Source organism: Eriocheir sinensis, unplaced genomic scaffold (genome assembly GCF_024679095.1).
Source record: "Eriocheir sinensis breed Jianghai 21 unplaced genomic scaffold, ASM2467909v1 Scaffold975, whole genome shotgun sequence".
Classification (NCBI taxonomy): Eukaryota; Metazoa; Arthropoda; class Malacostraca; order Decapoda; family Varunidae; genus Eriocheir; species Eriocheir sinensis.
Window position 1 is genome coordinate 110396 of NW_026112358.1, and position 24939 is coordinate 135334.

The 24939-nt window shown below is 40.7% G+C and overlaps 1 protein-coding gene across 1 annotated transcript; it reads right to left on the reverse strand.

Annotated features, from left to right (window-relative positions):
• Window positions 1-10925: 10925 nt before the first annotated feature.
• On the reverse strand, window positions 10926-23947 carry LOC126995071 (putative uncharacterized protein DDB_G0271982; the record flags this gene model as incomplete). The annotated part of the gene is made up of 4 exons (XM_050854361.1): window positions 10926-10936; window positions 15356-15420; window positions 17164-17201; window positions 23882-23947. Coding segments are annotated over 4 exons (180 nt in total), but the record flags the coding sequence as incomplete, so codon positions are not given.
• Window positions 23948-24939: the final 992 nt, after the last annotated feature.

The following is a 24939-nucleotide window of genomic DNA, read 5'->3' on the forward strand; positions in this document are numbered from 1 at the left end:
TATGAAAACTGGGATAATCATATCCCCAGTGATGTTATATATCTAGACTTTCAGAAAGCCTTTGACAAAGTGCCACATGAAAGACTCCTCAAGAAACTTAAGTCGGCGGGATTAGGCGACGATCTGACAGCGTGGATCAAAGACTGGCTCACTGAAAGAAAACAACGAGTTGTACTCAACGGACAGGCCTCGAGTGGCTCCCGGTCACAAGTGGAGTGCTGCCAGGGTCAGTGCTGGGACCCATACTTTTCATCATATATATCAACGACCTAGAACTAGGATTAAAATCCAATCTTTCAAAATTTGCCGACGACACAAAGGTGGGTGGAAGGCCTCACGACGGCAGACTGCGAAATTATCCAGAGAGACCTGGACCAGATCACTGGTGGTCAGAAAAATGGCAGATGTCCTTCAACACTACCAAATGTAAAGTAATGCATATCGGATCCAGAAACAGCAACCACATATACCACATGGGTGGCGAACCACTACATGTTGTGCAAGAGAAAGAGACCTCAGGGTCACCATCAGCAGTGACTTGAAACAAACAAAACACTGCAAGTCCGCCTGTAAGAAAGCCAATACAATGCTTGGGTTCATATCGAGGAACTTCGAATACAAGACGCCGGAGTTATGTTATCCTTGTACAATTCACTGGTAAGGCCCCACCTGGAATACGCCGTGCAATTCTGGTCTCCTAATTACAGGAAAGACATTGAATTACTTGAGAGAGTACAGCGCCGCGCCACGAAGATGATACCATCACTGAGGACGAAACCCTATGAAGAACGACTCGAGCGACTCAACCTCTTCACGTTGGAAAAGAGACGACTGCGGGAGACATGATACAAGTCTTTAAGTACCTGAACAAGCCCAGCAACGTTGATCACTCCAAACTCTTCACGCTACAAACTAACCTGAGAACAAGAAACAACGGAAAACAATTCTGCAAAGCGATGCAATACTGACATCGGCAGGAGTTATTTCTCGAATAGAGTTGTTCGCCACTGGAACAGCCTTCCTGCAGAAGTGGTTAGCGCAGAGACCATCAACTCCTTCAAGAAACGCATTGATCGCCACTTTGTTGCACCAGGAGTGAACTGAACGTTCCCAAGAGTAGGTACACAGCGCTTTAATCCTTCCCTGCAAGCCACTCCTGTGGCAAACGGATTGATTAAATCACTGAACGCAGGCAGCCTAGTAATGAGCCAACAGGCTTTCTGCTGCCTGCTAGTCCATGTTGATATGCAGAGACTAAAGAGTTTGACCAGGCAGGCTGTCAGCAAGGAAGCATAGTTTTTCTGGACAATAGGAGGCAATCCAACATGTCAATAAGCCTTCTGAGAGTTGAGACCAGAAAGGGCATAAAAAACATCATTCCTAATAATCTAAATAACAGGCATAAAGGAGTCAGAGGGGGGGTGAGTAGGAGAAACATGCCCAGAATCGTTCAGAGTGGAGTTGTTACAGAAAGTTTGAGCGAAGAGTTCAGCCTTAGAGATAGATGAGACGGCAGTGCTGCTGTCTGGGTTAAGATGAGGCGGGAAAGAGGAAGAAGTGAAATTGGAGGAGATATTTTTGGCTAAGTGCCAGAACTCTCTGGAAGAAATAGAGAAAACAAGGTGTTGACATTTTCTATGGATAAAGGAGTTTTTTTGATAAGTCGGAGAATATATTTGGCACGATTCCGGGCGGAAATGTAATGATCATGGTTAGAGGGAGTTCGAGGGCCTTGGTACATTTTGTGAGCTGCCTCTCTATCTTTGACAGCACGAGAACAAGCGTGATTAAACCAAGGTTTTTTAGCATGGGGAGTAGAGAAAGTACGTGGAATGTATGCTTCCATTCCAGAGACAATCACCTCTGTGATGCGCTGAGCACACACAGAGGGGTCTCTATCCTGAAAGCAAATCGGACATCGGAAAAGTACATCCTCAGGTCGTCCCACCGAGTTGAAGCAAAATGCCAGAAGCATTGCCTCTTTGGAGGGTCCAGAGGGTGTACAGGAGTGATAGGACAGGATACAGAAATAAGGTTGTGATCGGAGGAGCCCAACGGAGAGAACAGGTTGACAGAGTAAGCAGAAGGATTAGAGGTAAAGAAGAGGTCTAGAATGTTGGGCCTGTCTCCAAGACAATCGGGAATACGAGTAGGGTGCTGGACCAACTGCTCCAGGTCGTTGAGGAGAGCAAAGTTGTAGGCTTGTTCACCAGGCTGGTCAGTGCAAGAGGATGAAAGTCAAAGCTGGTGGTGAACATTGAAATCTCCCAAGATGGAGATTTCAGCGAAGGAGTGGGTCAAGATGTGCTCCACTTTAGAGTTCAAATAGTCAAAGAGTTTTACATAGTTAGTAGAGTTAGGTGAAAGATAAACAGCACAGATGTATTTAGTAATAGAATGACAATGAAGTCTTAGCCAGATGGTGGAAAATTCAGAAGAGTCAAGGTCGTGGGCACGAGAGCAAGTGATGTCGTTGCGCACGTAGGCGCAACATCCAGCTTTGGATTGAAATTTAGGATAGAGATAGTAGGAGGGAACAGAGTAGAGGTTGCTGTCAGTAGCCTCAGAAACCTGTGTCTCGGTGAGGAAGAGTAGGTGAGGTTTAGAGGAGGAGAGATGGTGTTCCACAGAATGAAAATTAGAACGGAGACCGAGAATGTTGCAGAAATTGATAAGGAGGAGGTTCGAGGAGTTATCAGGACACCTCTCAAGTCGGCAGCCAGAAGGAGAGTCCTCCCTGGGGGAATTTATGGTCCCCCCCCCCAGGTGGGGACTCCGAGGTAGAGTTTTCGTTAGCCATTTTGAATTTTGAATTTTGGGAAAAGGTGTTTGTGTTTTGTGAATGTAGTGTGGTGTAGAAAGAGAGAGGAACTGTCTTTAGAGAGCATGCTGAACTGCTCTCTGGTGTTGATGAGACAAAAGGGAAACGGTTAGTGAGGCCATGGGAAGGGTCTTTGTAGGGCTTCAGCACCCTCCTCGCTTCTCATATATCCTCACCGGAAGTAGCTCACGCCCGTTCGGTAGGTGTCTTCCTACCTACTCCTACTAAATATATGGCTCTTCGTCTCATCAGCTCTCCTCCTCATACAGAGAGTCTTCTACCTCTTAATTACCGCCGCCATGCTGCCTCTCTTTCTCTCTTCTATCGATATTTCCACGCTGACTGCTCTTCTGAACTTGCTAACTGCATGCCTCCCCTCCTCCCGCGGCCCCGCTGCAAGCGACTTTCTACTCATGCTCATCCCTATACTGTCCAAACCCCTTATGCAAGAGATAACCAGCATCTTCACTCTTTCATCCCTCACTCTGGTAAACTCTGGAACAATCTTCCTGCATCTGTATTTCATCCTGCCTACGACTTGAACTCTTTCAAGAGAAGGGTGTCTGGACACCTCTCCTTCCGATATTGACCTCTCTTTCGGCCACCTCTGAATTATATTTAGGAGAGGTAAGTAGAGGGCATTTTTTATTATTGTTTCCTTTTTTTGGGTGCCCTTGAACTGTTTCCTATGTTGTATATATATATATATATATATATATATCTATATATATATATATATATATATATATATATATATATATATATATATATATATATATATATATATATATATATATATATATATATTGATTAATGTTAAATTAAAGGTCTTGCTCTAGTCTAAGTTTCCAGATAGCTACATCATGTTATCTTAAACAGCCGTTAAAAAATAAGAATGAAATGAATAAAACAATTCTAAGATATCCACACATATATTGGCAACATTGCTATAACTCACTGACAGCCTTTGCGTCGTCATTGAGGTAGATATGTAAAATGTAAAAACTCGCAGCGCTTAAACACGAGTTTTTAATACGAGTCTATCCTTAAAATACGTTTTTCGTTATTTACTTCTTCAAATCGTGTTGTCTGTAAACTAATTTGTAGAAGTAGAGAAAAAATATATTAATGAAATCATGAATGTTAAGCAATAGATTGCATGTAAAATAACTAAGTGACTTGAAAAACTCTTTGTGAATTATTAAGTCCTGAGTATATTTGGTCATTAAATGCTTAATATTTTTTTTTTTTTGCGGAAAATTTAAAACTCAAGCCAAGGCTATCCACGCTTATGTTGTCGTATAGCGCCTCTCTGACAGGAGAAGGATGCTTGGACGGGTGATTTCTGACATCAGTGCCCTAAATTACGTAAGATAAGGCCATGTCCACACTTGCATCACGTCTGGTGGAGCGAAAGACTTTGTTTGGCCCATAAGAACCGTACTATATAGCGACAATCTCTCTCTCTCTCTCTCTCTCTCGCTCTCTCTCTCTCTCTCTCTCTCTCTCTCTCTCTCTCTCTCTCTCTCTCTCTCTCTCTCTCTCTCTCTCTCTCTCTCTCTCTCTCTCTCTCTCTCTCTCTCTCTCTCTCTCTCTCTCTCTCTCTCTCTCTCTCTCCATAGACTCTGGCTTTACAGCAATGCCTGGCAATGTTACCCGGAGACCTCATGACCTATTAACACCATTGTGCAGGACATCACATCGTATGGAGTATGCATCTCATGTGTGGGGGCTCCACTCACACAGCTCTTCTGGACAGAGTGGAGGCTAAGGCTCTTCGTCTCATCAGCTCTCCTCCTCATACTGATAGGCTTCTACCTCTTAAATTCCGCCGCAATGGTGCCTCTCTTTCTATCTTCTATCGATATTTCCACGCTGACTGTTCTCTGAACTTGCTAACTGCATGCCTTCCCTCCCGCGGCCCCGCTGCACTCGACTTTCTACTCATGCTCATCCCTATACTGTCCAAACCCTTATGTAAGAGTTAACCAGCATCTTCACTCTTTCATCCTCACGCTGGTAAACCTGGAACAATCTTCCTTCATCTGTATTTCCTCCTGCCTACGACTTGAACTCTTTCAAGAGGAGGGTATCAGGACACCTCTCCTCCCGTATATGATCTTCCTTTCGGCCACCTCTTTTGTTTCTTTTTAGGAGCAGCGAGTAGCGGGCTTTTTTTTATTATTGTTTCCTTTTTTTGTGTGCCCTTGAGCTGCCTCCTTTGTTGTAAAAAACAAAAACAGAGTATCCTAACAAGAGGAGCTAAAATCTGAAATGACTTACCTCAACACTTAAAAACTGATGAGAATATAAGATTCTTCAAATCAAAATTAATAAAAAGGCTTCTTAGTACCTTTGAGAACTTATGATCACATTGATTTCTTTATTTATTTTATAGTGTTTTTGAATGGTTCTTTGTGTTTTTTTTCACATTAATTTTGCAAACTCCGACTGATTTTTATAAATTTAATTATTTTAATAATAATCAAGCTATTTTCAAGTTTTTATTTTACATGTACACTTGTTTACTGCTAGAGTGATGCCATCTAATTTTTTTTTACATGTTCGTATTGTATACATTTTTCGCTTCGACTGACCTATACATTTATACATTGTTAAAATATATGTAAGTTATTATGTCTTATGTGGCCTAAACCTGTCTCTTGTTATGTACTTTCTTTACGAGTCTTCAGGTCCTTAGAAAGCCTCGGCTTAATGGACCTGGCTTAAAACAAAAACTACATTTGTAATTTACCAATATGTATATAACTATTAGCCAAAAATATATATATATATATATATATATATATATATATATATATATATATATATATATATATATATATATATATATATATATATATATATATATATATATATATATATATATATATATATATATATATATATATATATATATATATATATATATATATATATATATATATATATATATATATATATATATATATATATATATATATATATATATATATATATATATATATATATATATATATATACACACACACACACACACACACTGGTTTAATGTTACCAATAATTTAGGCTTCTTAGAATAATTAGCGTAGTTGTATAATGAATCGAGGCCGAGTGTCCATTTATGAGGGAGTAAGTCTGTCCTTACATGTGTTGATGGTTTGAAGTTTTTGGTTTGTGTTTAGTAAATGTGTTGGTGTGGTATGTTGGTATGTTGTGGCGTTTGTTGATATATGTGGTGATGGCGTTGGTGATACTGCGGTGAACTAACGTGAGATAGAATGTAGATTGAGGTAGAAACACATATGGCAATTGATAGACTCTCACAGAAGTAGTTGGTGAGGCAGAAGGAAAAGGAGTAAACGAGTGCCAGTCTTATTGTTGTTACCATTAGAAAATCCGCCTTCAACCTTATGGTACCTTCACTAAAACTCTTCAGGTTACCTTGGCGGATATTCCCAGCCAAGGAAATACCATTAACCAGCACCATCTTTTCCCAAAAATCCCCCAATCACATGTAGCCGGAGTTGAAGGGATGGAGGAGTGGCTTTTTCGCTTGGCTAATGATATACGCGTAATGGGGAAGGGCAGGAGCTTCTATGCGCTGGTAACTGGGGCGGATAAGATGTGGAGCGATGCAATGCGGACGTAACGATGTTGTTGGGCCTCATTGTTAGTCTCGTGATCTTACCTGGCGGCAGTGCTGGAATTGTATGCGTATAGTTGTGTGCTGCTCATTATTCGCTTGCTGCCTGCTTCCTCTGATGATGCGTGTTGTGTCAGGAAGCCAAACCCATGTCCCTGCCTCCCGTCCTCCTTACACGTGACAATCTTGCCAATAATAATGGTAGTAAAAGTTGTGTGTAGCTCAATATTCTCTTGCTATCATGCTTCCCTTGATAATATGTATTGCATCAGGAAGCCAAACGCATGTGTCCGTCCCCTCGTCCTCCTTATGCGGGGAACAGAGTAATAAAGCTTCTGGTAATGGTAATAATGAAGAATAAAGCGAGGAAGAGAGGGTAGAGTGTGGGAGAAGACAGTTATGTCATTTCCTGCGGCAGTAATGATCAGGAGAGCGAGTCGAGTCAGACTGCAGCAGCTGCTAATCTAAACCAGAGTGAATGTATAGGAGGCGAGGCTACACACACACACACACACACACACACACACACACACACACACACACACACACATGCACACACACACACAGCTCAATCAGCAGAGCGCTGCGCTGCAAGGCTTTACAGCCAAACAGGCAGCGGTTTGAGCCCCCATCAGGCCGGATTCTTTCTGTTGACAAGGAGTGGTTACTGTCCTCCCTTGAGCAGGATGGGGGTGGTGTGAGGTCCTGGCAGTACCCAGAGATCGATGATGATGAGCACATGTTCACGTCGGGAGGGTACCTGCTGGCGGGACCGAGTCCAACTCGTGATCAGGCCGAGGTGAATTACACACACACACACACACACACACACACACACACACACACACACACACACACACACACACACACACACACACACACACACACACAAGACTTTTTAATCAGTATTTATCATGGGAAGAATACTTTCTCTTTGTAATGTTGACGGGTATTGTATTATTGCGTGTGTGTGTGTGTGTGTGTGTGTGTGTGTGTGCGTGTGCGTGTGTAGCTTCGCCTCCTATACATTCACCGGTTTTAGGTTATCAGGGTCATTGGATCAAAATGTACATCCGCTGCATCAAAATCCACAGCCTCGCCCAAGTTTATGTTATATATGTACAGTGTGTAATTGTGGTCTCGTGGGCTCTTTATGGCGCTGTGGCGCTTCAGTCTGTACATTACGTTGGTTGAGCTCCGTCAAAGCCTCTCCGACCCTAAGTTGTATGCTCTTCTGCACTAACCTGCTCAAGGAAATGCCAAGAAGCAGGACGTGGGAGAATATTTGGCAGGGCGGGGACACAGGAACAGCAAGAGGAAAAAAGAGAACATGATCAGTAGGGACAGGAAAGAGAGGGTTACAGGAGGAGGAGGAGGAGAACCAGAAGGAAATGGGAAATGAACAGCGAGAACAAAAAGTGTCTGTGGCTACAATTCAATGAAGAAAAGGTAAGTCCTGCACCATGGGAGGGGATATCCAGCACACCAATACCACATGGGAAACACTCCACTATCCACCATAGAGGCAGAGAAAGACCAGGGACTGTATGTTATCAGGCTACCAGTGAAGAGATATCCAGCACACCAATACCACATGGGAAACACACAATAATCAACCACAGAGGCAGAGAAAGACCAGTGACTGTATGTTATCAGGCTACCAGTGAAGGGATATCCAGCACACCAATACCACATGGGAAACACTCCATTATCCACCACAGAGGCAGAGAAAGACCAGGGACTGTATGTTATCAGGCTACCAGTGAATGTGAAATCTGTGCCAATCGCAGCAGACGGGTTAAACCTTTATGGAGTATGTGGTGCTTTTCTTGAGGGCAAAGAGTCGTCTGTTTCTGTCTGTGGCTTTGGTCTTGGAGGAACCTGACTCGCCGCGCTCTTTGTAGTGGATCTTGCAGCTGGTGATGATCCCATTCTGGTGCTCGGCCAGCGGAGGCTCCCAGCAGATGATGAGGCTCTGAAGGGAAAGGCCGTGAGGGAAAAAGTTATACGATAAATCATCAAAATACAATCTTAAAAAGTTTGAACATTGTGTGAGGCCATGAATGCTTCAACTTAACCCCCTGACTGTGGATTTCCTACCAGAAGACCTCACCAAGCTACAGGAATGGAACACAAACCGGCTGCTACAATTCAGTGGAGAAAAATGTAAAGTCCTGCAGCTTGGGAGGGGATATCCTGCACACCAATGCCACATGGAAACACTCCACTATCCACCACAGAGCCAGGGAAAGACATGGGAGTAAATGTTTTCAGGCTACCAGTGAAGGCCAACCAGCCAATCGCAGCGGATGGGTCAAGTATAATGAATGTGCAAGGGTTTAAAATACTGAAACAATGAATGTGCAACTTGTAGAGATGATGTGAAGGAAACGAACAGAGCAGAAAGCTATTTAAAAACGAGTTTCACAATGTATCTTTGCCTTGGAAGCCTTCCACAACTCACCCTTGAGCTGGCAGCCTCAACGCTCACATTCTGAGGCTCCTTTGAGGGCACGTCTGAGAAGGTTCTGGCAGTGACCTCCGGGGTGGCGTCTCCCCCGCCATTACTGTTGACGGCGGTGAGCCACACGCTGTGCTCAGTGAACTGGTCCAGGCCTTGGAGGTCATGTGACACAATAAAACTATTCACCAATATATCAATCTATCATTTCCTCTCCCCAAAGCCTTCGTTTATCCCTTTTCGTTGTCCTTTCCCACTTTTCCTCGCCTTCATAACCTAAGCAGACTAAAAAACTGTATTTGTCGATCTGTCTGTCTATCTATCTGTGTATTAGTCTGTCTTTTTGCTCATCTGTCTATCTATTTATATCATTTCCTCTTTCCAAATCATTACTATTCCCTCTTTCTTTGTTCTTTTCCACTTTGTCCCCAATAACCTAATAATAGACAACATAACTATCAATCTATCCATCTCCTTCTATCTATATATTTATCTATCTGTTTATCTATATGTAATAAAGTATCTCCAATGCAAGGTCACGTACACGTCCTTTATACCTGATTATCTCTCTTCTTCCCCCCGGCGCTCCGCCACACAGGACAGGTGAGTTCCTGGGCCAGGCAGCGCCAAGCAAGACGTCACTTCCCACGGGCGTTTGGCGTTTTTGTGAGCATGGCTTGGTCTTGATCTTGTTTTGTCTTTGCTTGTCTTACAATTCACTTTCATACTTCTTGGCCTCTCCTTACGTTGCTTTTCCTTACCTTACTTTAGCTTTCTTCTCTTTTCCTCTCCTTTTTTTTTCCTTTCCTTATCTGTCCTTTCCTTTCCCTGCCATACATTACCTAATCTGACCTAACCAAACTTAACTTACCTCTTCTTACTTTACCTTGCCTGACCTTACTTTACCTCATCTTACATTTTTTTTTACGCTGAAGCCTGTAGCACCGGTAGGCTTTCTTGAGGGGCCTGGTGGTCGGCCCGAGCCCGTCTTGGTGCAGGCAAGTGTTTATAGTGGTGCCATCTTTTCTTGGCTCATGCTGCCCCCCGGAGCTCATTCTTGAATGACTTGGACGGTTCTTCTGGAATCCGGGCTGATGGGTGGTCTTCAGGACAACATGTGGGTAGTCTTAGGCCACTCGGCGCTGACTGAAAAATCTTAGGTGGTAGCGGCAGATTCGAACCCGCGTCGTCCAGAACGCGGTGAATGTGGGGCCCGCACGCTAACCACTCAGCCACCGAATTACTTCACCTTACCTCTTACTTAGCTTTACCTCGAGGTGAAACAAAGGAAATTAGGAAAATAAAAAGTTTAAAGCAGAAAATTATGAAGAAAAAGCGGGAAAGGTGAAAGAAGGAAAGGGAAGAGAAAGGTAATGAAAACGAAAGGAAAGGAGGAAAGAATGAACGCAGGACTGAATTGGAAATATATGGAGGAAAAAAAAGTTAGAAAAAGTAAAATATAAAAATTGAATGCCGACTCCTTTGTACCACAGAAAAAAAAGAAATTATTGAACTTGTGGGTGTACTTCATGTTTGGACAAAGTTGTGGAATTTATACCTTATACGTGACTACGTCGGCGTTGTGTCAGCGTGGAGGAGGAGGGTGGATATGCAGTCCAAAAAAATGAAAGAAAAGAGAAACAAAAGAAGAGCGAAGAAAAACAGAAAAAAATGAGAAATACAAAGTTGACAAAAAAAATTGGTAAAAAAAAAAGAAAACAGAAAAAGGTTGATATGAAAAAGAAAGCAGAGAAAAAGGTTGATTTAAAAAAAGAGGCACAAAAAAGGTTGATTTAAAAAAAGAAAGCAGAGAAAAAGGTTGATTTAAAAAAGAAAGCAGAGAAAAGATTGTTTTAGAAAAGAAAGAAAAAGGTTGATTTAAAAAAAGAAAGCAGAGAAGAATGTTGATATTAAAAAGAAAGCAGAGAAAAAGGTATATTCAAAAAAGAAAGCAGAGGAAAAAGTTGATTTAAAAAAGAAAAAGAAAAATACAGAAATCACAAAAAGTCTGAGAAAGAACGAGATAAAAAATTCTGAAAACAGAGAATAACCATCCACCCCTTGAAAAAAAAGTTTCCCATATCTCTTTTTGAAGCCGTAATATAAAAGGCAATTACGGAGATTGAATATTTACAACACGAGTCCTTTGAATTGTTTCTAAATGCCTAAAGAAAATAATTAACGAGAGACAACAAATACTGGACCACACTAATGATTATGAATACGAACCTCCTTAGCATTCAGAGGAAGCAAGACAGGCAGGTGTGTGTGACAGGTCTGTGGGGGCAGGTGTGTGACAGGTCTGTGGGGGCAGGTGTGTGGGGGGGTGATTTAGGCATGAAGGTGCACATGTTCATGGCAGGTGTGTGACAAAGACAATTAAGAAGATTTTGTGTCTGAAAGGAACAGAAATTCAGAAAATACTGATACACAGAACTTCATAGCAACAGAACCTGAGAGAGAGAGAGAGAGAGAGAGAGAGAGAGAGAGAGAGAGAGAGAGAGAGAGAGAGAGAGAGAGAGAGAGAGAGAGAGAGAGAGAGAGAGAGAGAGAGAGAGAGAGAGAGAGAGAGAGAGAGAGAGAGAGAGAGAGGCAGAAAGGAAATTATGAAGACAAGAATTTACCTTTTTGATTTGTGTGTGTGTGTGTGTGTGTGTGTGTGTGTGTGTGTGTGTGTGTGTGTGTGTGTGTGTGTGTGTGTGTGTGTGTGTGTGTGTGTGTGTGTGTGTGTGTGTGTGTGTGTGTGTGTGTGTGTGTGTGTGTGACAACCTCATTTATAATAAATATTTTTTTTATTTTTCCTGTTATCCGCTCGTCGTCTCTTTTTCTTCATCGTCGTTTAGTCCTTTTCTTTGTCATTCTAATTTATGTCTCCCATCCGATCTTTGCGATTATTCTCACATAAATCTTTTTCTTCCTCCTCCTCCTCCTCCTCCTGCTCCTCCTCCTCCTGCTCCTCCTTCTCCTTCATTTTTCACATTTTGGTTCAATTTTCCAGAATCAAGATTTCTTACTGCTCTAAAATTTATCTGTATATTCTCTTCTTTATTACTTCCTCTCTTATCCTTCCTCATGACCACTGTCTGGCCCTATTAAAAGGCCAGGAGAAGGAGGAGGAGGAGGAAAATTGATTAAGGAAAATTAGTGAAAAAAGAAAAATTGAATTGAATGAACGGAAGGAAAGTGGAGCAGGAGAGTAAGAATGAATGTTATTTTCCTTTCTTCCTTCCTTTGTTTTCATCCTTCTATCTTTTCTTCCTTCCTTATGTCTTTCCTTTTTCCCTCTATTCTTCCCTTCACTGTTCATTTCCTCTAACGTTAATCTTCCATTCCTCCCTCATTTCACTCCTTCCTTCATTCCTTCATTCATTCATTTTCTTCCTCCCTTTTTTCATTTCCTGCCTCCCTTCCTCCATTTATTTTTTCCTTACTTCCTTCCTTTCTTCCTTCCTTTGTCCCCTTCTTCCCTTATTCTTTTCTCCTTTCCCTTCCTCGTCTCCTTCCTTTCATTATTTCCTTAATTCCTTTTTTCATTCTTTTCCATCCTGCCCTCCCTGCCTCTATTCCATCACCTTCCTTCCTGACTTACTTCATTCATTCCTTTCGTTCTTCCTTCAGCCTTTCTTCCTTCCGTTCCTCCCTTTCTCATTACTTATTTCCTCCCTTCTTACCCTACCTCCTTCCTTCCTTCCTTCCCTCCGAGGCAGCACGTAATTATTCCCAGTCTTCATTTTCTCCTCTTCTTCCTCCTTATCGCCCAACGATTTTCCTCTTTTTCTCATAATGCATCTCATTGCTTTTCCATTTTATGTATCATTCATCTATTTCTGCCCCCCCTCTCTCTTCTCCCTCCTATCCTTCCTCTCCGCTACCTCCTTCCCTTCTTCCTTCTATCCTTCCTCTTTTCCTCAGTGTCCTCCTCCTCTTCTTCCTCCTCCTCCTCCTCCTGTAAGAAAGCCAATACAATGCTTGGGTTCATATCGAGAAACTTCGAATACAAGACGCCGGGAGTTATGTTATCCTTGTACAATTCGCTGGTAAGGCCCCACCTGTAATACGCCGTGCAACTCTGGGCCTGTATCCTCGAGAGCTATTAACTTTTACTCTAAAGCTACTATCAAAGTTAATAGTTTCAAATTATTATGAGTAAAAGCTATCCTCGTCAACTTTGAGTGTAGGTATTAGCAAATCCTGGCTACTATTATCTTCTTCTTCTTCTTTATGGCGGGCTCGTTGCTAAGGACGCCTGTGCAAAACGTAAACATCCGACATGAATTAAGTATATATTTCAAAAGAATAATAAGGAAAGATGTATAAATGTACAACAGAAACATAATAAATGGCAAACACAAGAAAATACTGAGTTTTGTAGAGATAGAAGCAGCCTCCAAGGCTGCTTTACTCCGTCACTCGTCAATACCCTTATCTCCCTCCTGCGTCACGACTTGCTCTGCTGAAATTACTGCATAATAACCACGTCATCTGCCCCAATGAGCACATCTACGGGCCGGGGAACCAGCGCAGAAAAGGAGTAAGTTTAATTGGTCGCCAGATGAAACGGTCTTCTTACGTCAAATTCAAGAAAAATACGTACAATCAGAGGTGTTATGGGAAGAGCATCACCCTGAGGATAAGAAGAGAGCGTGACTGAAGTGGCAGAAGCTGTAACAAGGTTAGTAATCACATATTCATGGTTCAGTTAGCTTACAAACTAACAGTAGTAGTAGTAGTAGTAGTAGTAGTAGTAGTAGTAGTAGTAGTAGTAGTAGTAGTAGCTGTAATACTAACAGCAACACAGCATTAAAAGATCGGGTATTTACCATATTTATTTATTTCATTAGCACAACTTTCATGTAAAACTAAATCCAACGGTGTTCACAGCACTTCCCTTTTTTACTGTCCATTTGCTTTCATTCGTTTCCCGTTACTTAAATTCCTTTTTTCCATATATCCACACCAAATGTATATAATTATTATACACCAGTATATACGCCTCCGTGGCCTAGTGGTCAGCGTGCCTTGCTATTACTCCGCAGCCTTGGGTTCGAATCCCGGCACGGGCATTCAGCGTGCAGCTCACCCAGCTGTTCATCCTCCCTCTCGGGCTGGTCGATAAATGGGTGCCTGGGGAAACCCGGGGAAGGTAAACTGTGGCAATCCCGGATGTCACACTGGCGCGTGTCCCGGGGTGGCTGGTTCTTGTCCACCACAGGCTCAAAGGGACAACGGGTCGGAGAAGAGCACCGCAGCCACGCGCAGCTATGGCGTATGCACCCGCCTTTACCACACCAAACTACGTTTTCGCATTTAAATTTCCAACTGCTTGGCTACCTTCCTTTTTTCATACGCTTCCATTGTTATTTCTACTGCCATTCCTTCACCGCTACTTGCTTCCTTCAATCTATCTTTCCATTCTCTTTCACATCGTCTTTTTGTTTTACTATTATTTGCGTTTCTTGATTTTTTTTCAGTTCGCTCCTCGATTACTTAACTTTCTTATAATTATACTCTTTGATTGCTTGTGTTTTCCTTGATTTTCCACTTAACGTTGTTTATTTGTTCTGCTTTCGCTTGTTGCTGTTTTTTCACTAATTTCCTGTTTCTTTTTATTCTCCCGTCCCTTCTTTGTTTGTTCCTATATTTTCGTTTCCCATTGTCCTTTGGCTTTTCGTTGTTTTCATTTCCATATCATTTGCATTTTCCTATGTCTTTGTTTCTTCTTTCCCGATCTTCTATTTTTTTCCTTTTTACTCTTTATTTCCGAGTGTTTTCCTTTATATCCGTAAACCATTATTTTACCTTTTTTTTGCATCTCGTTGTACGTTTTTTCTTCATATCTTTTATCATTCATTATTTTTTTTCTCACCGTTGTTTTACCAATACTTGCTTTGCTTATCGATAATTGCTTATTTGTTCCTTAATCCTCACTACCTCTTTGCCTCGCCTCTGTCCTCGCTCACCGTTACTCTGCTTGTTCCTGTCATGCACCTCGTTTATTTAATCCTTAACCTCACTGTCTCTTCCCCACTGTTTCCTCTGCCTGCTCAACGTTCTGATTCCTGTTCCTGTTTGAAACCCTCTTTATCCTTCATCCTCACTGCCTCTTCGTTTCTCTGTTTCTCTCCTAGCTCACCGTTCTCCTTTCTGTCCTAGTTTCGTGTTTCCTCTGCTGGCGCCGCTAATGCCACTAACCAATCCACAAAAATGTATTTCTGTTCCAATTACTGGCGGTGAATATTTAGAAGGTTTTGTTTATGCACGCCCACAGGCATGAGAGAGAGAGAGAGAGAGAGAGAGAGAGAGAGAGAGAGAGAGAGAGAGAGAGAGAGAGAGAGAGAGAGAGAGAGAGAGAGAGAGAGCCACACACACACACACACACACACACACACACACACACACACACACACACACACACACAGACGGATACAATCATTGAAAAGAGCCAAAGAGTTATCTCTCTCTCTCTCTCTCTCTCTCTCTCTCTCTCTCTCTCTCTTACCCATCTGTTCCTCCTCTCCGTGATAGGTGTAATTATCTTGTGATCCCCATTATTGAATTCCCAGGAGGAGGAGGAGGAGGAGGAGGAGGAGAAGAGGAAGAGGAGGAGGAGGTGGTGGTGGGTGATGGGTGGTGGAGGAGGAAAGTGGTGATGGAGGTGAAGAAGAGGATGTGATGATGGAGGAGGAGTAGGAGAAGGCTGTGGTGGTGGAGGAGGAGGAGGAGGAGGAGGTGTAATGAAGGAGAAGGAGGAGGAGGAGGATAAAAGGATATAGAGGAGATGGAAGGAATATGAGGAAGGAAATGGCACATAGACGCGAATATATTGCCAGTATGCACACACACACATACATACATACATACACACACACACACACACACACACACACACACACACACACACACACACACACACACACACACACACACACACACACACACACACACACACACACACACACACACACATACATACACACACACACACATACATACATACATACACACACACACACATACATACATACATACACACACACACACACACATACATACATACATACTTACACACACACATACATACATACATACATACATACTTACACACATACATACATACATACATACATACATACATACATACATACATACATACATACTTACACACATACATACATACATACATACATACATACATACATACATACATACATATACATACATACATACATACATACATACATACATACATACATACATACTTACACACATACATACATACATACATACATACATACATATATACATACATACCTACACACACACATACATACATACATACATACATACACACACACATACACACATACATAAGAACGTAAGAACATAAGAACGTAAGGAGTCTGCAAGAGGCCGGTTGGCCTTTACAAGGCAGCTCCTGTACACTCAACCCCACCTTACCTCACCATCCATGGCTTTATCTAGCCTCTTCTTGAATGTATATATGGTATTGGCACCCACAACATGGCTCCCAAGCCTGTTCCATTCGTCCACCACTCTATTGGTAAACCAATTCTTGCCTATGTCTTTGTGGAATCTGAATTTGTCTAACTTAAAACCATTGCCACGCGTCCTACCTGTATCTTTCACTCTCAAAATTTTAGTGACAGCCCCTTTATTAGATCCCTTCATCCATTTATAGACTTCGATCAAGTCTCCTCGCAACCTTCGCCTTTCTAGAGAGTGTAGATTTAACTGCTTCAGCCTGTCTTCATAAGGCAAGTTTCTCACCCCCTGAATCATCTTTGTCATCCTCCTCTGTACAGATTCTAACATCTTGATATCCATTCTATAATAGGGGGACCAGAACTGAACTGCATAATACATAATACATACATACATACATACATACATACATACTTACACACATACATACATACATACTTACACACATACATACATACTTACACACATACATACTAATCGACACGTACATAAATATACACATAGTTACGTCATCCATCCATCCATCGATCTATTGATGCGTACATACATACATACATCATACATGCATACATTCTTTGTTCCGTGTAAACCTAGCTGACCGCAACCGGCACGCGTTAAACTGTATACACACACACACACACACACACACACACACACACACACACACACACACACACACACACACAGAATGGTCACTTTACTCCTTGTATATCTCCATCAATTTCCTCTTACTCCTCCTCCTCTTCCTTCTCCTCCTTTTCTTCTTCCTCCTCCTTCCCTTCCTCCCTCCTCCTCCTATTTTATTATTCAATGTCTTCAACACAGACAAACATAAACACACACGCTTTAGGATGAATAGATTAACAGGTCGTCCAGTGTAATGTCAGTCTTATTACTACCAGCAGTGACCTGAGACGAAGAAGGAAAGGAAGATAAAGCAAAGGGAAAGGAAGTAAACGAACGAACAAATATAAAAATAACATTAAAGTGCAGAAGAAGAGAAAGAATTATTAAGTTGCTTTCCTTCCATTTGCTTTATCTTCTCCTGCGTACTTCCACTCATGTTATTTTCTTACAGCCTGCTCTTTCCTCTATTTCTTTCCTTTCTTTCCTTTCTTCCTCTTCTTGTATGTCTCAGGTCACTGCTGGTATTGAGACTCAGATATTAACCCACTGGACGACCTGCAGAGGCTTCCCACGCGTGCTGGAAGTTACTGTATTCGTGCCCACAATGTGTGAGTTTATGGTTGTTTGTGTTGAAAGACATTTGCCGCTTTTTAGACCATTGAATAATCTGGTCAGGTAGGAGGAGGAAAAGGAGGAGGAGGAGGCGATAGATAGAGATATATAACGAGTGAGATGACCATTATGTGTGTGTGTGTGTGTGTGTGTGTGTGTGTGTGTGTGTGTGTGTGTGTGTGTGTGTAAAGAAAAATTATGAAGACGCAAAAGACTAAAATCAAACAGGACTTGGCCTTAAAAAAAAAGTGGACAAAACATTTAAAAAGAAAGAATGTATTAAGGAAGGAACGAAAGGTAAAAAAAAAGGAGCATTAAAGGAAGGAGGAAGCAGAGAAAGGTAAAATTCGAAGTTGTTTTTTAAAATGTTTGAATGGAAGTCAGACGAATGAATGGAGAGGAAGGAGGGATGGAAGAAAGGAGAAAATAGGAGGTGCAACAGAGGGAGGGAAGATGTATGCAAAGGAGGAAGATGAATGAGGGAAATGAGGCGGAGAAAGAGAATACTTGAGGAGTGAGGGAAGGAAGGGGAAAAGTTGAAGGAAGAAAGGAGAGAGATAAATAGAATGGAGGAAAGACGGAGACGGAGGAAGTATAAACAGGGTGAGAAGAAGGTGAAGGAGAAAAGTACAGAAATGAAAGAAAATGAAAGAATATGGAGAAAGGAGAGAGACGGAGGGATGAAGGGGGCACTCTCTCCGTCTGTCTCCCCTTTTCTTCCCTTCTTATCTCTCCATCCTTCACCTTTGTTTTTTTTTTCCTCTCTATCTCCCCTTTTCGCTCTTCCTCTCTCTCGCTTCCTCTTCATCTCCCTTTTTTCTCCACAGTTTCCTTCTCTCAAATCCTTGTTTTCCTCCAACCCTTCTCTCTATCTCCCTTCCTCTCATTGTTTTTTTTCCTTATTGCCATCTCCACTTTCCTCTTCTCTCTTCCTCTTCTCCCTCCTTACATCCTTCATTTACTCTCCTCTTTCTCCTCATAATACAAATTTTAGCTAATGTTATTTTTTTTCCTTTCGTTCTTCCCTGTTTCTTTTCTTCCTTTTTCTTCCATTTTCTTTATTTTCATACATCATTTTTATCTTTCCTGTTATTTTGTTTTTCTTTCCATAATTTCTTCTCGCTTTTTTTTCTTCAGTTCCTCTTTTTTTTGTGTGAGCCCTTCTTTCTTCTTTATTCTCCTCTCCTCTCTCCTCTTCTCTCCTCCCTTAATCTCCCTTTCTTTGTTCTAACATCTTTTTTTCCCTCTTCAACCTCCACATCCCCTTCCATCCAATCCTTTCCTCTCTCTTAACCTCTCCTCTTCTCTCCACCCTTCTTCTCCAATGTTTTCTTCTTGATACTGACCCACCTGGTTTTCCTCTTTTTTTTTCCTTCCTCCTTTTTCTCCTCCCCCTCGGAGTGGAAAATAATGGGCGGCTTTTCCGAACCCCTACGCCCCTGTCCACCCAGCAGTGAATGGGTACCAGGTATTAATCGGGGGTTGTGCCCCGTCTCCTGGGGTCTGTTACCTTCTCCTATAATTCCTTCCCCTCCTGTCTCTCTCCGGCATATGACCACAGATGTTGCTAAGACTAGACGAAACTTTCCAATCTTTACTTCTCCTCCTCCTCCTCCTCCTCCTCCTAGCTCCATTTGCCTTCCCATTAGCCCATGAAATGTAACCAGCCCTGTCCCATCCCATTTCTCTTGTAATAATCTATTATCGTTCAGTTTTCTATTATGGTTCAGAGGTATTGCTTTTCGCGTTTATATATATATATATATATATATATATATATATATATATATATATATATATATATATATATATATATATATATATATATATATATATATATATATATATATATATATATATATATATATATATATATATATATATATATATATATATATATATATATATATATATATATATATTCTTCTGCAGGAAAATATTCATATGATTTATCTTTTATTCCTCCTAATATATTCCTAATATATAAATTATGACACACACACACACACACACACACAGACACAGACACAGTCACACAGACAGACAGACATACAAACACACACACACACACACACACACACACACACACACACACACACACACACACACACACACACACACACACACACACACACACACACACACACACACACACACACACACACACACACACACACACACACACACACACACACACACACACACACACACACACACACACACACACACACACACACACAGGCTGCTTTCACCCCATCAGCACACTACACTGCACTCAACCACCCATCTCCACCCCACAAGCAACACTCACTCCCAACATTCCCACAAGTACGCTAGACCCCCAAAATACAACCCTATTTTGTACTTCGTTTTGTGATGAAACCTAATCGCAAAAAGAAAGTAAATCAATCCCAAGAATGGCAATAAACAGATGGATTGATATGTTCCTTAAGAAAACTACTAATGTATCTTTTTTTCTAATTTCAGGTAAGACAACATCGATTGGCCATAACAGTAAGTCAGTATTATCATTATTATTATTATTATTATTATTATTATTATTATTATTATTATTATTATTTTTATTATTGTTATTATCATTTAATTAATATTATCATTATTGGTAGCAGTAGTAGCAGTAGTAGCAGTAGTGCATAAAGAAATACGAAGTATTTTTATATTTCCCCAACAGCAGGTATTCGCAAGCCCTTATCCCTCCTGCTAGTCTCCTCTTCCTCCTTTGCCGAGGGACTGTTTAATCTTTTCATGTCGTTTTATGAAGAAAATTTCCAGCTGAAAACCTCTTCGTTTTATTTTTCCCAAGAGTCTTAAGAAGTTGCCTGAAGGTGTCTTTAATATATTTTTAATTAGCTTTTTTTTTTTTTTTTTCTCGCGCTTCGCACTTTTCAGACTTGTTCTTTCCTCTTCTATTAACACTTTGAAAACCTTGGTAATTAAACTTATGACGCGTCGCCACTGAACTGTACGTGAGAGAGAGAGAGAGAGAGAGAGAGAGAGAGAGTACTAAAAGATAAAATATGCACTCTTTTGTTTCTACCAGTTTTCTACATCTTAGGTTGTTTGTTAATGACATATTTTTAGATATATGCACTCACACACACACACACATACACACACACGCAAACCCACAAAGTATATTTTCCTCCTTGATATTCATTCTACATGGTATTTAACTCATATATTCTCTCTCTCCTTATTCTTATGCATGCTCTCTTAAAAGGTCAAGATGTGTGTGTGTGTGTGTGTGTGTGTGTGTGTGTGTGTGTGTGTGTGTGTGTGTGTGTGTGTGTGTGTGTGTAAGTTAGTAAATATATATTTATTTTAAATCACACGAACATCTAATCTTTGAGATTACATTTCAAAGTAGTGACAGCAACAGTCTGTCGAGCCAGGGCTCCGTGACAGACGGAGATTAGATTAAACATAGTGGTTGTATGCAAAACCATATACAAATACACCTATATTTGACTTGTACGTAATTTAAATAGGTAAGTAATTGCCTATTACATATGCTTTATAATAATAATGAAATTAATATAATTTTCTTGGAAATACTAACTATAAAATAAAATAAATAAAATAAATAAAATAAAATAAATAAAATAATATTACCTTGTTTAAAAAAAGATGGCCATGTACTTCCCCACACAGATACACAGTAGGTGAGGTGAGGGTAACATAGAGTGTAATATATGCTAGTTAAGGCGTCAGAAGTAAGGTTGTGTCTAATTTTATACAAGACCCCACAATTTTTAGAAATTTTTAAACATACCTCATCAATGTGGTATTTTCAAGCAATATTTTTATCTATGTGAATTCCAAGAAACTTGGTATGCTCAACTTGATTTAATGGTGTGTCTTCTAATATGACAGGAGCCAAGTGATAGTTAAGGGAACGATTCTGAAAGAACATGCAATTTGTTTTTGAGACATTGAGTTTAAGTTGATTAAATTTAACCCATATATTAATATGGTTTAATTCAGTTGTTAAATTGGAGTGCAGAGAATTCATATCTTTATCAGCTAACAGGAGGTTCGTGTCATCAGCATAAATAATGAAATGATTTTTTTTTTGCTAGCATTTATAATGTCATTAATGTATATAAAAAATAAAATTGGTCCTAATACAGATCCCTGTGGTACACCTTTAGATATGTTCATAAAATCAGATGATTGATTATTGCAGAATACGGATTGGGATCTGTTACTAAGGTAGCTACGAAATAATTGAAACGGCACACCTGTAATACAAATGTGGGTTAGTTTATCAAACAAAATATTATGACTGAGCGTATCAAAAGCTTTAGAGAGGTCAATACAAATCCCCACAACAAAGTTTTTCCTCAAAAAAATTATAAACATTATTTATAAAGTGTAAGATATCAGTTTCTGTTGAACGGTTAGACAGAAAGCCATTCTAAAATGTGGCTAATAGATTATTGTTCTCAAGATAATGTACTAAACGGGTAGCAATAACTTTTTCGTAGATTTTACTAAATGCTGAAAAGATAGATATTGGACGGTAATTATTTATATTATTTTTATCAACGGACTTAAATATAGAAATTAGTTTGGCCTTTTTCAAGTGATATGGGAAAATACCTGTCTTTAGAGAAAGATTTATTACATGAGTTAATGGAAGTGCTAGTGAGGCAGAAGCAGATTTCAATATTATTGGAGAAATTTCGTCGTAACTCGGAGTGTTAGTGCTAAGAGCATGTAGATAACTAGTGACTTCTGTGGTATTTGTTGGAGACATGTACATACAAAAATGTGGTGTTGGATTTAAATATTTAGTGCAATCAGTCATATTCGAATCTGTATTACCAGATTTTAGAAAATGTTCATTAAATGCATTACTAACATTTGAGCAGGGTGGGTCAAGGAATATTTCATGACTTGATGACTTATTAGTTCTTCCAAGAAGGGAATTTAAAGTTTTCCAATGAATCTTTGTGTTGCCTTGATTGTCCTAAAGAAATTTTTTATAATATTTGTTTTTTTGCTGTTCTCAGAGCTTCGTTAAATTGTTCCTGTAATGTCTATATGTTTCCTTGTATGTGACTGGCCACCTTTTTGCTAGTCTAATCTGTTTTTTTTTCAGTAATGCTTCTTTTAAGGGCTGAAGTTATATATGGTTTTATTGTGTGCCTTTTATCTACTCACTTTTTTAATGGGAAATATTGATTAAATATTTTGCTAAACTCAGAGAAGAGTACATTAAATGATTCATTAGGACAGCTACACTTAAATACATTGCTTCAGCTTAGTTGTTGCAGATTGTGGTTGAAGTTAAGTACTGCTTTGTCATTTAAGTCTTTTAGTAATGATAATGGGAGGGTGTGTTATATCATTATTCTTAAAATGAGAAAATATTGGATAGTGATCAGAGATATCTGTTAAAACAATATAATTACCAATATTATTTTCAACTTGAGTTGTGTGTGTGTGTGTGTGTGTGTGTGTGTGTGTGTGTGTGTGTGTGTGTGTGTGTGTGTGTGTGTGTGTGTGTGTGTGTTTTGATATTTATTTTTTCTTGCTTTTTCCGCTAGCTTTTGTCTGTCTTTGTCTCCTGGCCGCCTTTGTTTCAGCTCTCTATATTTATATTTATCTCTTCATCTCTTTCTCTAACTAACTGTGTGTCTTTCTTTTCCTACCTACGTTCATCTCTCTTAAAGTTTGTGTATCCTTATATCTCATTTTTACTGTCTCTATCTCTCTATGTCTTTGCATCTCTCTATCTGTCTTTCTTCCTGTCTCTTTCTAAATCCGTTTGTATTGTCCTCTCTCCACCTTCATCTGTCTGTCCGCCTCTCTGTCCATCACTATGCATGTTTCTCTCCCTCTTCATCCTCCCTGTCCTGTGTTCTCTGTGCCGCCTCGCGCTGCCTCGTCTCGTGTGTGTCCCTTCGTTCTGTGTCCCTCGTCTTTTTATTGTTATTTTTTTTTTTTTTTTTTTTACGTCGTTGCCTGTTGCGCTGGTGGCATCTTCCTGGTGGGGTCTGATGGTCGGCCCAAGGCTTCTTCCAGGTGGGGCCTGATGGTCGGCCCAGCCTGTTCTGGTGTGCAGGCGAGTGTTTATAGTGGCGCCATCTTGCATCTGTGCCCTGCTCCTCCCTCCCTCCCTCCCTTTGTTTGCTTAAGACACTCTCTGTATATGCGTGTTATGTAATCTCTGTCTCTCTCTCTCTCTCTCTCTCTCTCTCTCTCTCTCTCTCTCTCTCTCTCTCTCTCTCTCTCTCTCTCTCTCTCTCTCTCTCTCTCCTTGCTTTAGAATGCATCACTTTTCCTTATTATGCTTTCTATCATAATCTTCCCAACTCCTGCATCTGGTTTTTTCGTCTTTCTCTTTTTTCTTTCTCTCTTCCCTTCCTTCCTTTCCGCGTCATCCCTTCATCCCTCTCTTCTTTTTCTTCCACGTCTCTAGAACACAGCATTTCTGGAATGTTAAACAGTCATGGTGCGTGTGTGTGTGTGTGTGTGTGTGTGTGTGTGTGTGTGTGTGTGTAATTCACCACGGCCTGATCACGAGTTGGAGTCGCTGTCGCCAGCAGGTACCCTCACGCAGGTACTCATTTTGTCGATCTCTGGTACTGTTAGATTCACACACCACACCCCACCCCCTTGCTCAAGGGGGGACAGTAACCACTCCTAGTCAACGGAAAGAATCCGGCCTGAGCGGGGCTCGAACCGCCGCCTGTTTGGTCATGAAGCCTTGCAGCGCGGCGCTCTAACCGACTGAGCTACCAGAGTTGTCGTGTGTGTGTGTGTGTGTGTGTGTGTGTGTGTGTGTGTGTGTGTGTGTGTGTGTGTGTGTGTGTGTGTGTGTGTGTGTGTGTGTGTGTGTGTGTGTGTGTGTGTGTGTGTGTGTGTGTGTGTGTGTGTGTGTGTGTGTGTGTGTGTGTGTGTGTGTGTGTGTGTGTGTGTGTGTGTGTGTGTGTGTGTGTGTGTGTGTGTGTGTGTGTTATTGAAAATGATGCACTGCATTAATAGCCAAACTTGTAATGTATGTATGTATATATGTTTGAATATTGAATCTATAAGAATAGCTAAGGGCGTTAATCCTCTTAAATTACACTTCTCCGTGAGAGAATCCCTTTACTGTGGACTTTATTTTAAACCTCAAGGTGTATACATAAAAATATAAGAATGTAAGGAGTCTGTATTGCCCTTTACAAGGCAGCTCCTGTAATCCTAACCCCACCTTACCTCACTATCCATGAATTTATCCAACCAACCAATCCAACC